Source organism: Merops nubicus, unplaced genomic scaffold (genome assembly GCF_000691845.1).
Source record: "Merops nubicus isolate BGI_N331 unplaced genomic scaffold, ASM69184v1 scaffold2320, whole genome shotgun sequence".
Taxonomy (NCBI): domain Eukaryota; kingdom Metazoa; phylum Chordata; class Aves; order Coraciiformes; family Meropidae; genus Merops; species Merops nubicus.
The window spans coordinates 130,344-144,115 of record NW_008580686.1 but is presented as its reverse complement, the minus strand read 5'-3'; the positions used below and the strand labels follow the sequence as shown (position 1 = coordinate 144,115).

At 38.9% G+C, this 13,772-nt stretch overlaps 1 protein-coding gene across 1 annotated transcript in view; it reads left to right on the top strand.

Moving 5' to 3' along the window:
- The first annotated feature begins 1,382 nt into the window (after positions 1–1,382).
- Positions 1,383–13,772, top strand: part of LOC103781837 (cyclin-dependent kinase 6) — a 125,506-nt gene continuing 113,116 nt past the window's right edge. Inside the window, exon 1 of the mRNA XM_008949596.1 lies at positions 1,383–1,615. Coding sequence (XP_008947844.1) covers positions 1,383–1,615 — 233 coding nt within the window. The remainder of the gene's footprint in view (positions 1,616–13,772) is intronic.

The window sequence follows — 13,772 nt, the reverse complement described above, 5'->3', positions numbered from 1 at the left end:
GAGTGGTGCCTCTGGCTGCAGCCGGGGAAAAGCGATGAGACACGAGCAGAGGTTTCCTTCAGATTGCTCCTTCCATCTGCAGATGAGGTGTCCGGTCAGCATAAATGCGCAAAATACCTCAGGCTCTTTGCGTGGATTCAGCTTGGGGGATCCCCAACTGTGCTATCTGGGGCTCTAATCCTAGCACACTAGCTGTGGTGTAGGAGAGGGTTACAGCCCCAGAGGTCACAATCTCATTGTATTAAAAAGGAGCAGGGAGAAGGAGGAGTATTGATGTGGAGCTTTGTGGGGAGAGAGGAATTGCCCACAGTCCTGCAGAAAGTGTGGATGAAGCTGGATGCAGCGCTTGTGCTCTCCAGCCGCATGCACTGCAGAGCAGAGCTTGCTGTTCCTGAAGACCAACTTTCATCATGCTGTTCTGCAAGAAGCTGCCAGCCAGATAGCCAACAGTAGCAGTGTCCACAGCCCAAAGTCTTGTTTATTAATAATTTTGCTGAAATGTATGTTTCTAAATCTACCTTAGCACACAATGCTCAGTAAATTATTAGTACCATTTAAATCTCCACATTTCTTTTCCCCACAGGCTCTTTGTGAGGCAGAACTTGTGTCTCGTGACGTGCTCATGCAGGGCTTAGCACAGGGCAGAGCAGATCAAGGCTGAAACCTCCAAATGCTACTTTTTACAAATAAATAACAGTAATACAACATGGAATATATTTCTAAGGCTCCATCATGTGCACTGAAGAAACCTTTGAGTCCTACAATCCTGACATAAGTTCCTGGACATAACTTCCTCTCACACATGCGTAGTTAGCTCTGCCATCCCCACCATCCATGTCTCACAGGGTTGTGGTATTCAGCCCGTTGGCCAGTAAAACCCTGCAGCACTCGGGTGCTCTGTAGCTCTTGTGTTGTAGCCCTCTGTGCAGACCATGATAACTTCGTAATGTTGTATCGGCCACGCAAAGACGTTGATACATGTGTCACCCTCATTGTCAATGTCTTCCTTTGCACCAAGTTTTTGCTTTGCTTGTAGCTATCTACTGTGTTAGCTTCATTTTCTCAGTTTCTGAACAGTGCAAAGTAATGAAGTAAACTAAACGCACTTTTCTTACTTGGTTTCTCCTCCAGATCTAGTTGGCTGTAGACAGACAATGCTCCCAAAGACTGTATAATTCCTGGTGGCCAAAAGACGAGGCGCATCAGGGTCTGCACAGAAGAGGAACAAGGACAGGAAGGCGAGAACTTCCTACTACCCCTCTGGCAGAGGTACCAAGTGCGTGGCCTACCTGCAACACGAGCAAAGTGCTAGTTTTCAGAACGCGAGACCGAGAGCCACCTGGAGGCACTTGGAGCACAGGAGGAAGAGGGGCGGCACCAGCATGGATAAGGACAGCACAAACCTAGCTGACCAGCAGTATGAATGTGTGGCTGAGATTGGGGAAGGAGCCTACGGGAAGGTGTTCAAAGCCCGAGACTTGAAGAACGGAGGTCGCTTTGTTGCACTGAAGCGGGTACGGGTGCAGACCAGCGAGGAGGGGATGCCACTGTCCACCATCCGAGAAGTGGCAGTTTTGAGGCACCTGGAGACGTTTGAGCACCCCAATGTGGTCAGGTGAGGAAGTGGGGCAGGTCAGTGGGGTCCTGGTTTTAATACATGAATGGGGCAAGCAAGACTTCAGGTGCATAAATGGACAGGACACTAGTTTGTGGATGAAGTGAGCACTAAACTGTGTACATGAAGTGTGGTTTGAGGTTTCGGTAGGCCATGATGCTGCCTGCCAGATCCCACCTCATCCCTGTGCATTACCTCCCACACACACAAACACCCATCTCCAGAGGCATAGGTGTGTGACTTAAGTGTTAGAGTGGATGGGCAAGGAGCCATAGATACAGTTTCCTCAGGTGTAAGAGAGAATGAAAAAAACCTGTCTCCCTGTTTTGTCTCAAGTGTTAGTTCTGCCAGCTGTAGCTCATTTTTAGCAACTCTATTCATTATCAAAATGGCAGATTATGAGTGGTAGTGGAAGGTGCATTGCACCTTCTTAGATGCTTTTATAGGGAGTTGTAGATAATTGTGTTAAAGAGAAGTAACAACATCAGACTTTCAGCTTTGCAGGCAACCTTACAGTTGGGTACTGTTTGCTACTAATTTCACCATGTACTGATGATTGTGCTACCAAGAGTGTCAGGCCATGCTTGCAAAATGGTGACAATAGCCTCAGAATGTCCTTTCAGTCATGTCAGTAGCATAAACCCTGGATAAGTGACCTGTGTTCTTGAGCAGGTCAATGATAAGGCTCACTCTGCTGTAACCCCTTACATTTTTCTGTAGCTGGAAGCCTCCAGCAGCCTGTGAGTGTCTTCTATTAGTATTACGAACTTCAAGAAGTAAGCTTCATTTTGAGGATACTCAGGTATGCAATGATCTGAAACTGGTCGGTGTTTTGCTGCTGATGCTGTGTTAACAAGAATATTTCCTGCTATTTGCATTATTATATGTACATATTACATAGCAAAAGGAAAATATTTTATACTTCACTGACACCAATACACCAATTTCAGTCCTAGAGAAACTCTGAAGTTAGAGGTGAACTTCAAAATGGGTTGTAGTTGTGATCTTCCTGTTTTAGAGTCTAAGATGAGGGGGTTTATAATAGGTGCAAGAGGAAAGGTGAGACAGAGAATAACATTTAAAATAAAAATGTACATAGCTTGAGAGAAATTAATTTTTGTTCATCTCAAGGCAGCATAATACAACAGTCTCATTGCTGTCTCAACTGAACAGGCAAAGCATGTGTATTCTGAATTACTGATAATGGAGTGCATGTCATCGGTCTCACTGCAGTTAGCAATGGGATGCAGGCAGTAGCTCACATTTTTCAATTGCCAATCAAGGAAATCCACAGTTTGGTTAATAACCATTATTTTGACTGTACCCTAATAACTGCAGAGGCTTAGTCAATAAATTTAGAAAGTAGAGCATCTTTTGTGTGGACAACACATTATATTTGATCACCAAATCAGGTAGGTTGGTTTGCAGAAGACCGCAGATTAAGTTCTTCTTTGGCAGTAGAGAAATAATTAAGAGTTCTCAAAATCAGTGAAATCCAGCCCAATAATTTATGAGCAATTACTTGTCCAGATTTAAACATTTACATATTTGAAAATTGTAAACCTTGTTTGGGAATAATTCAACGCAGCGATACTTAAAAATTTTTCTGCCATTGCCATCTTTCCATATGAAGTAAGAGTTTTTGGTTTTGTTTTTTTTTTTTTTTTTTTAAAGAGCTTTCTAATCCTGAATTCAGCAAAATCATAGAAATAAAATTCTTGTTTTCTAAAGAGCTATTTGATGAGCTGGCTAGGCAGCTGCAGGCTTGTTTTGCTTGGGTTTAAGTGCAGTGCAATCTCAACATAGTGTTTTATAAACACACTGAAGCTAAAAGTATTTTTACAAGTTTGAATGAAAATTCATTCTCTGCAAGCAGTATTTCAACCAGCAGTATGAGAATGAATGTGTGTTCCAGATACTCAGAGTGGTGTTGTCAAGCCTGTGCCTTTTGCCATAAGCAGCATTTCAGATGAAAGGGGTTGGTCTTTGATGTATCAATATGCCTGGAACCTCAACTGCATGCCTTTTTCCACAAACAGACAGGGGAATATAAGAAGCATTTTCAAACATTATCTCTTCTAAAATGTGAGGAATGCTATTTAAAAACTCCCCTCTGTTGTGCATGTTTTTAATCGTAGAGCAGATGAAGCTGTAAGTAGCACTTTGGAGTGACTCAGATCATATCCTTATAATGAAAGATTATTTGAAAATGTTTAACTACCCCAGTTCTGTTACAAAATGCAGTAGAAGAGTTTGTGATTTATTGAAATTAAAGGTCTATTTTTGTATTATGTAAATATACTCAGAAAAGGAAATACTGTAAAGGAAGGTCTGCAGTTTTATGCAGCTGCCCTAGCCGTACTGAATTATTGAACATACTATGCTCATAAAATTGTTCATTGTTTGGGCATGCATTCTGGCAACTGGTATGGCCAGGCTACTAAATGAAAATCATGACAAATGCATTGTCTAGATACTGCATGAAAATGTACATCATTTTCAGAGCATTGAGATAAGAACACAAATATTTAAAGTAATTTTTATTTTTTTATTTTGAGGGGACATCTAACTTTTTTTTTAACATTACAGGCAGCTAGCCTGAGAGAAATAAGTGAACACTGCAAATATAACTTTGAATCTGTTAGCTCCAAGTAATGTCATGTGTGATCCATGAGTTGCTGAATGCAAACCAACAGTCATTCTGTGAGTCAAAATTTAGGCAGACTTCAAACAGATGAGCTGCATATGCCCTGTGCTCAGCTCAGCTCTGGTGCCCTGAATCAGCTGACAGCAACAGCAGAAATCACAAGCCACATGAACTTATGCTCAGTGTCATGCTGAATTCAAATGGTAGGCCTGGGCATCTCCAGAGAGTACAGTAAAGAGCTCCACAGTCCAGGGCTTCTCTGTCTCCACGAAGTGGAGCTGAATGATAAGAACATTTTGGTAAGGAAATGACCCAGTACTTGCTAGGCAGAGGTAGAGCTCCATGGCTTTGTTGGTCACAGAGCTAGGATGCGGGGCCAGCATCCCCACTGCAGCCCAGGTTTGTCATGGCAGTTATTGATTCCATTCTAAAATCTTGAGAAACACTTACAGTCAAAGCTGGTTTCCAGTGCTTGGCGCTGGGGATGGAAGAGAATCTTTTGCATAAAGTAGAAATGTCTAAATTTTAAACAACATATTTATCCTATTTTTTTCCGTGCTACTTCTTGCTACTTATGAGAGCTTTTTTTTGTGTTCCTTGTCTCTAAGACTGCTCCCATGTCCATACAATAAAGAGTTACATTTTTTGCCACACCTTTCCTTTTACAATGACAGATAATGAAGTTAGGTAAGACTTCACTGCAGAATGCATCAAAATGAGGTGTAAGCTAAGAAGTGAAAAGAAGTCTAATCTTCACTAGTAAAGTAATGGTAGTGAAAGTCTTTGGACTGTTGATTGTAATGGAAATATGGCCCGGAGGACTGCTGTAAAATTTTTTTAAGACTCTCAGAAACAATATAGAGAAAGGCAGGGGGGGAATGCGACTAAAAGGTTGTTAGCTATGTGCTTAAAATCCTCTCCTGTTCATATTTGCCCTTGTATAGAGTTCGCTTCTCTAAGGACATCTTACTCTATTCTGTTTATCTTCACAAAACAAAGTAAATAAATAGAATCAAGAGTAAGTCTTACTCTGATTTGTTCTAAAATGAGATGTCTTGAAGGCTTTGAAATGTTGTTTGTAACTGGTGAGATGATTAAGGTGCTCCTCTAGCTCACTTTTCAGATAATAAGATGTAATGCTTTACTGGAGCTGTACTATATACAGTAGTTGAATCTTGCAAAAGTTGGTCCAGCACTTACATAGCCTAGTGCTGTTCTGTTTGGGAAAAATAAAATATATGTAGACAAAGAAAAGATTGGCAGGAATAAATGACATATTAGATTCAGGAAATTCCTGTGTGTAAAACTGCAGAGTATTCCCTGCTGCAATATATCTGTAAAAATTCTTGTGATTATAATGCTAAATTCAGCAATATATTGTGTTTATTTCATCTCTCTCCTGCTGGTAATCAGATGAATAATTTTCCCCTAATGTTAATCATCCATCAAACCATGAATTTGCACTCTGGGAAGGTGATACACAAGACAGAATACTGCAATTCTTGCTGTACTTGTTTTCTAACATAGATATATTTAACAGTTTTAATAGTGTTAAGCCTCAAGCAAAGAGAGCAAACCTGCAAAATGGTGTATTTTTGCTTCTTGGCTCATAGTTTTTTGATAAATACAACCTTTTTAGTATTTTCATACATTAGCCTTCAATTTTAAAATAGCCAAAATGATATTGGATATAATCTATTAAAGTATAATCTAATCTGGGTTATTATTTCAAAGATAAGTGTCTGAAATCTCACCATTCAAGATGATCAGTACCACATAATAAGCAATTTCAAATTTTGGTTCTCTCCTTCCTGTTGACTTGCAGAATAGGTGCCTCAGCTAACTGACTTCATTTCAACATAATGATCCACCTAGCTTGAAGTGTAACTGTATTCCTCTGTCCTTTTGGTATACTGATCAGCGTGGGGGAAGGCCAGTAATTATGGGTATTTACACATTTATGCAAGGTTTTATGTTCAAGGTTTTATGTTCTTTTATATCCATTGAAAGACAAAAGACACTGTAAACTGCCCTCCATGGCACAGCAGTACTCTCATGTTGCTTCTTCCTCTGCTTTTGCAGTCCAGTGGTCTATCCTGATAGCTCTTGATTACATGATACTTTACTTGATGGAGCCCATCAACTCATTCCCTTGGGAAGGCAACCTCAGCGTGGGGGGAAGAGGCTGAGGCACACATGGCTTCTCCTTCCCCATGTACCCTGACATAAAGACCAGCACTTGACTCTGCTCAAAGGTTCTAGAAGCGTATAATGGCTTGGTGCTTAAAAAGATGTTGTACTTAGAAGATGTCGTTTTATATATAGCTTAAAATTCCCTCTCTAACCTGATAGAGAAAGCATTCAGAACATATCTGTAACAGTTCATCATTACCCTTAGTATGGCAATTTGCACTTGTAGTTGTTTTGCTTTTTCTGTTTCTGAAACTTAAATTATATGGGAACCTACAGAGGGAAAAGAAAATTCAAAATGCAGTAGCTAAATTTGTTTCTCTTTCCAGTTTGTGGTGATGCTGATACTGGCTACTGGCTTTATTATTGTAAGCTTAAAGGATCATCTTCTCAAAATCACTGAAATGTTCCATCCCATCAAATGAAACGTTTCTATTTTGGGGGGTGTTTGTCTCCAGTGAATTCTGCTTCCTTCCTTACTTCCCTTTTCTGCCAAGCTAATGTTAGACTTCTAGTGTGTGACATCATTCTTACAGATCAGAAGTGTGCTGTATTGTGCGACACAGTTTATTTTTTGTGTAGCATCACTCATATGACATCTGGAAGGCCCCTGGAGAGAAAGAAATAGATACCTCTACATTGCTAGGAACAGGGAGGGATTGCCTTACATGTAGAAAGAGTAAAATAAGGTACAGGGATGGAGTGAAGCAGAAGAAACTGAACTTGAGACTTGCAAAGGTTAAAGGGATTTATGTGGCAGATGAGTCTCAGCTGAGTTAGAAGAGGTAGATGAGTAATGGGAAGGAAAAACTGAACAAGCTTCGGAGTCAGTTTTAGTCTAACACAAACAGGATGGTCTTCAAGGCAGATGTGAAGACAGGAAGTGCCTTGGCAGGAGAGAGGCATTTCCAGGCTGGAGGATGGTCGTGGCTGGAGAAGTGAGATGGTCCCTGCACTGACTGACCACTGTGAGGAGGGACACTGAGAAGGTCTTGGAGAGGGAGGAACTGCTTACTTGGATATATGGATATATATTTCTTACTTGGAAATATGGCTTCTCTGGTGGCAAGAGGTCAGAGGGGAATGATGTGGTTGACCCTGAATGGAGTAGGCAGTAGGTAGGAATTTGAGAATTTTAAGCTGGCAGAGGACATTGTGAAGTGACTGCACATGAATTCTGGCCTGTCATCGTCTGCTTGCAACCCTACAGTCCACAGAATACTCACATTCAGGGAAAATAAGTGATATTCTTCCTGTCCATATGAATTGTTTATTAGTAATGGATGTGATGATTTAGTTTGAATACATGGTCTGCCAGAAACAGGACAAGATAAGAGCGTGTCAGGAAGGAAGGGCTGAATATGGAATAGCCTTATGAGCCTTAGGAAATTCAGTTTCTGGATTCAAATTTTCAAATTCAAATTTTCTTCAAAAAGTATTTTATCTTATTCTGAATCTAAGCTTTTTACAAAAAAACATATTTCCAGTCTTTGTGTGAATAAATATTAGTCATTTTAGTTTATGCCCAGTGCTCCCTTCTCTCTTTAAATCTGTGGATGGTTGAGTCTATGCTGTTCTTGGAGAGATCTAGTCTTGCTGGGTCCTGCCCAGAGTGGAAAACCAACTCATTTGACCACAACCATTGCTGGTGACAGCCTGTGACAACCAGGCAAGCATCAGCACCCCCTGGGTTAATGCAGCGGGGTCCAGGGTTTACAACTGAGCCTTGAAAGAACAAGAGGGTGGATGGTCCACCCCAGCAAAGAGGGGCCAGGGTAGATTAGTTGGGACTTACCAGTTTGCTTCCCGGTACCTACCACCAGCTGAAGTGCAGAACAGGGCAGGGAGAAGCAGAGTGCTCGCTTTTCAGATGTTTGAAAGAGAGTAGGCTGGAGGTCGTGACTTACCAAAGCACTGAGTCACTCAGATACACTTGGTGGGATTTAAATCGTATCTCAACGTTTAGCACAGATGTGAGAGAATAGAAATAGCTATGATATTAAGTATGTACTGAATTTTAAAATGCTTTTTTGAATAGAGTTCAGGGACAATATACATGAGAATATGAATCACAGATATTAATTCTTATTCAGGTATTACATTACCTGAAGCCTTATTTCTAGAGAACTTTTCTATTAAAAGTTAAAATAAGTCATGCAGAATAAACAATATAACTATACAGGTACAGCAATAATGTGCATTTGGCATCAAGAGTCATTATTTTTCTTTGTAGTAATTCTTAGTTGACTTAATTTAGTTCTGAAGTTTTAAAATTATTTTATAAAGTTCATAACTGTAAATAAAATACAAGTTGTTCTTCATTCCAAAATTTTACAGGTGTACATAAAACGTTTGGTTTTCACTCTTTACATGAAATCTAGTTGTTTTCCAATGTTGCTGAACAAGTTGATTCTTAATGATCTAACAAATTATCAAAAAATAACTGTGCCTATATACAAATATATTACTAAGCTGTGTTTTTTTCATTCAAAAGGAATTTATCCTCCTATGTCAGTTTTTCATACACTTTTCTTATATTCTGAAAAATATTTATGCATGCATGACAATTTAACAACTATACCTTTAAACTATAAAGCATTTGTATTTATTAAACAAATAACTTTAGAATTTTCCAAGGACTGTTTTTTTCCTATTGTATACTTTGGCACTTTCCATTTTGGAAACTTCTGATGAGATGATCATCAAAGTGTGGAAGTGTGACTGTTATTTCTGAACAGTATTAAGATACCTCATTCCATCCAAATTATTGTATTGATGTTCCTATTTATTTATTTACCTTAGGCTCCAAAAATTTGTCCCTTTCTTAGGAAATGTCGCAACAAAATATCCCACTAAATAATCCTTTTAAAATCGGGCCTTAAAATCCTAACAACAGTGTTGTGTTTTCTTTAGGCTGAATAAAGGAATTTTTATATGAGTAAGAAGAAACTCTTCTATATGATGCTTTCGATGTCTTTTTATGGTTTTAGAAGAAGATGAGTCTCTAGCCTAAGAAGCATCCCACATAATTTTAGGACCAGGTGATGATTTCGGATACCTGGAATGTGCCAATTTGCTGGTACTGGTAGAGTTCCCCTGGGGTAGGCTTCCCATGACATACCTAGCAAACAATTTACAAACTTAGCAAAAAGTTCCATGCTGTTTTAAAAGCATTCATATTTACACTGACTGGTTATCACGCTGGATTATCATTAACAGGTGACCGATCTTTTTGTAGGAAAAGGAAATAAATACAGAAGTTGCACATGAATTAATCTTGCAGGAATTTCCCTTGTTTAATGGTTGAAAACTCAATTCTAGTGCAGTGAATCATACTGAGTTTAAATGAAACCTATTGAGTTTGGACTTTTGCAACATTAGTCAGTGTAAAATGTTACATATTTTGATAGAAACAGAGAAAGGAAGTGAGAAGTGGAATGGAAAAAAAACTATGTGATTTTTTTTCTCTTTTATGTGAAGCTTTGGCTAGTCTTTTAAGATCTATTTGAAGCATGGTCACTGTGATAAACAACTGATGGTGTTTGTTGCTGTTTAACTATGTCAGAGAATTCCCTTCTCCCTGAAATCAATTAATTATAAACTGGAAATTTAAGTATTTTGTTCACTGTATATGAAGTTAGCATATTTCTAGGAGCTTTCTGTATATGTAATTCCTAGCTGCACTGGTGCTTTTGTTTCTCTTCATCTGTGGAGCCAGGGCTCTACTGTAAGGATAGAATTCTATCACTCTTTTTTTTTTTTTTTTCACATTTGATGTGGTATTTTGCATACAGCTGCAGAGTAGACAGTTACCTTTGAAAAGAACATTTGGCGGGTTTAATTTGATTAGAGCAAACCACCTCAATCATTTCTGAACTAAGACCGTTTTCATTTTAACTTGGCAGTAGGAGTTGGGAATGTACTGACTGTGCTTAGATGTTTGGGGAAGGACTCATTTGGATACACAGCTACTGCTGAAGTGAAAGAACCTTAGAGGACTTTGCCTACTCTGCTCCTTCCCTGTAAAAAGGGAGAGCTCTAAAGCCATTGAATGTCGCATTTATCTTTCACTTATTGTGACAAGGAATTGGACATCCCATAACTGTTTCTACAAAAACCTGAAAACCTTTAATGCATAGAAATATATAATCATACATTTAAAAAAAAAAAAAAAACCAACATATTAAAAACAGATAGAAGGTATTAAAGTCTCTTGTTTAGAACAAACTTAAACATCCCTAGCAACAGCATTTTGAATAAAGTTATAATAGAGCCCAATATATAAACAGAAATATGGTATCATAGATATATGGTTCTGGTGTTAAAATTGTATCCGTTTCAGTAAGATTCCCACATTCTGTCATTCTCCTAGCTTTGGTTATCTAAACATTTCCTCATCATATAGATGTGTCTGATTCTTTTATGTTTCATATTAAAGAAGAAATTAGATTCTCCAAATTTACATTATTGTGTATTATATATGATTTTTGCTTTTCAGTTGCCCTTATCAAATAATTTTCCTAAAAAAACCTCTTGTGGCTGTCTAGAATATAAATGTGTCTCATAATAAATGACAGCCCTTCAAAATAAATTATAGTCAGATGGTATTCTCCAGAAAACAAAGTTCTGATTTTTAAGTGTCCTGACTTTGCAGTAGTGGGTCATCATATATACAATATTTTAACCATAAGATTACAGTTGAAGGAAGATCTTTTGGTTATTCTTTTATTATGTTCTGAAAATCCACATGCCCAGTTAACTGTTCATCTATGTGAGCAGCCTAACACTCATGACTAACAGGGGAATTGCATCCGCATCTTCCAGCTAATCCAAGAATGCAGTTGTAAATTTAAGGCTTGAGTGTGTGTGTCTGCTGGTGGAGTTAAAGTCCATAAAGCTACTCTGATTCAAACAGCTCTGGCTATTCAAATCATAAACTCCTAATGTTAAGATGGACAAAAATGCATTAGGACAGGCAGACTGTGCAGGGGTGTCCCATCAAGTATGCACATTTGAGACTTTACCATTGAGATCTTTAGATGCTGCAACTATTGAGTTCACCAACATGGGGTGTAAAAATAGTTTTCATTAGGAGATTTTTCACTGGTATGAATTCAGAGTGTTTGTTGATCTGTTTTGCTCCTCCTAATTACATTCCCTGTTTGTCGTTACCGACACCCGATCCCCGGGATCTCTGCCACCCAACCTCTACCGTTGGGTACCATCAGCAGACACAGGCTTCAATGTGAAGGATGCTGCAAATGGCGTTTATTGCGCAGCTGCAATTGCTTATATAGCACAAGCCACACCCACAAGGCCCCTCGTGGGCAGTCTGAGCTTTCCCTTACATCGCGAGATCTTCCGCACGCTGATCCCTGCCTAGGGCGGGCTCTGCTCACCACAACATCTGTTAGCATCACAAGTAATCCCTCTCTACCTTAGTATATACCCCCTGAAATATTTGATATCTATCTCTTGAGTTGTCATGTGAGCAATCTGTACAGTGCTGTACTTGCCCTCAAACTCCAGGTTGCGTCACAGAAACAGTCATTTCAGTACAATGTACATCTCCCTTCTTCAAGAGAAAATGTTTCCATAGCTACAATTAGAGTTTTTCTGGTTGTTGTACAGCACTGAAAGTTTATGTCTAACGTGTCATTCGCTGGCACAGCACTAGAACCTTTATTATTGATTTCCAGGTTTCTTTGGATGATGAAAGTTAATGACCTGTATTACTTTTCTCTGCTGGGAAGTAGGTTATAAGGTGAATCTTGTTTTGCTAATTTTATCTAATACCATACTGTGTTTGTACTTGTCTTTACAACAGAGATTGAGTAGCATCTGCACTTGCACTTTTAGTTAGTATGTTATTTATCCTTAGATAACCTTCTAGATAGTGAATGGAGATAGCCCTGTACACTGATCTTTGTGGTTTCCTCGCAGACATCTCTAATCAATTTGTTGCCTTAATGTTCATATCTGCTATTTATAAAATGATAAAGTTTTATCAAAACTTGTTGTTTGAGCAACAAGTTTTGATCAAAGCAATAACACCCCTATCCAGACAGGTTTGAATCAATGACTATAGTCTGAAAATCAGAATTAAATATCTCATTAAACTTAAAAGATTTGGCATTCTTGGAAGGGCCCAGACAAGTCAGCACTTCTGCAGAACTGTGCACCTGCATCTCATATTGCATGGAATCCTGTTCATCACGTTGCCTTTACATTTGTAACATCAGTTAAAAAAAAAAAGTTCCTTGGCACTGCTTAATTCTATGCTGCTTATTATTCATATTGTCTCTTCTTAAGAGACCAAGAAGGTTTTATTAATTTTTAATTTTATTTAGTCATATTAAAACATCTTTTGGTAATGTCAGTTATTTCAAAAGCAAATCTTTATGTAGAAGTGAAAAAATGCAAATAGAAAAGAGACTGGAACTGAAGACATGGCTTGACGTAGTAACAATAGGCTTTAGAAAAGAGAGATTAACAAACATAAGGTAATCAAAAATTCAACAGTCAAAAGGAAGGATATGAAGATGCTTGAATTTAGCATGGTAGGTACTTAGACAGAGGTTTGTAGCAGCACATTTTGTCTCTTGGTTCATGTACTTTTCCCTGGTGTGCTGCTCTGTCCAGTCACTGGATATCCTGGCTGCTGCTTCTCCCTGTATAGCCTCTGGATCTATAGCCTTTTTTTGGGCATTAGATATAGCAGGACAGTTTAAGCTTATTGGTTTCTCAAACTCTCTGGAAGGGCATGGGAATGTCAAAGGGAGACACCAGACTTTCTCAACCCCTTTTATTGCCCTGTTCCAATATATCATGACAGGCACAGCAGGTACACAGCCATGCATAAAAAACTGAAACAGGAATGTAAGATAATTGTAAGCAGACATCTAACTTTAACCATGTGACTAGTAAAAGTATACTGTATCCCAGAGCAGAGGGAGGATGCACTTTCTGAGAATAATTCATCCTACTCTCCCTCCACACCCCACCTGGAGCAGAATGAGTTGCCTTCTGGAAATGCCTGCCCTTCGCTTGTTGACTGCAGAGAGAGCCCAGCTGGTGCATGTGGAGTGGGCACCTAACTGTAGCCTGCTGCAGCTCGATGAGATTAATGCCAGTCAGCACGTTCAAGTGTGAAGATGAATATTTGAAACACTACTAGGGAGTCTGTGCAGCACATAAGAGAATTTACAAAAGCAAATAGGAAACTATTTGGGGCATGGTGGAACAAAAAGCTAGTATTGAAATCAGAGGGCACTTGAATTGTGAGAAATTAGAGGTAATTGAATAAGAAATTAGTCTTAT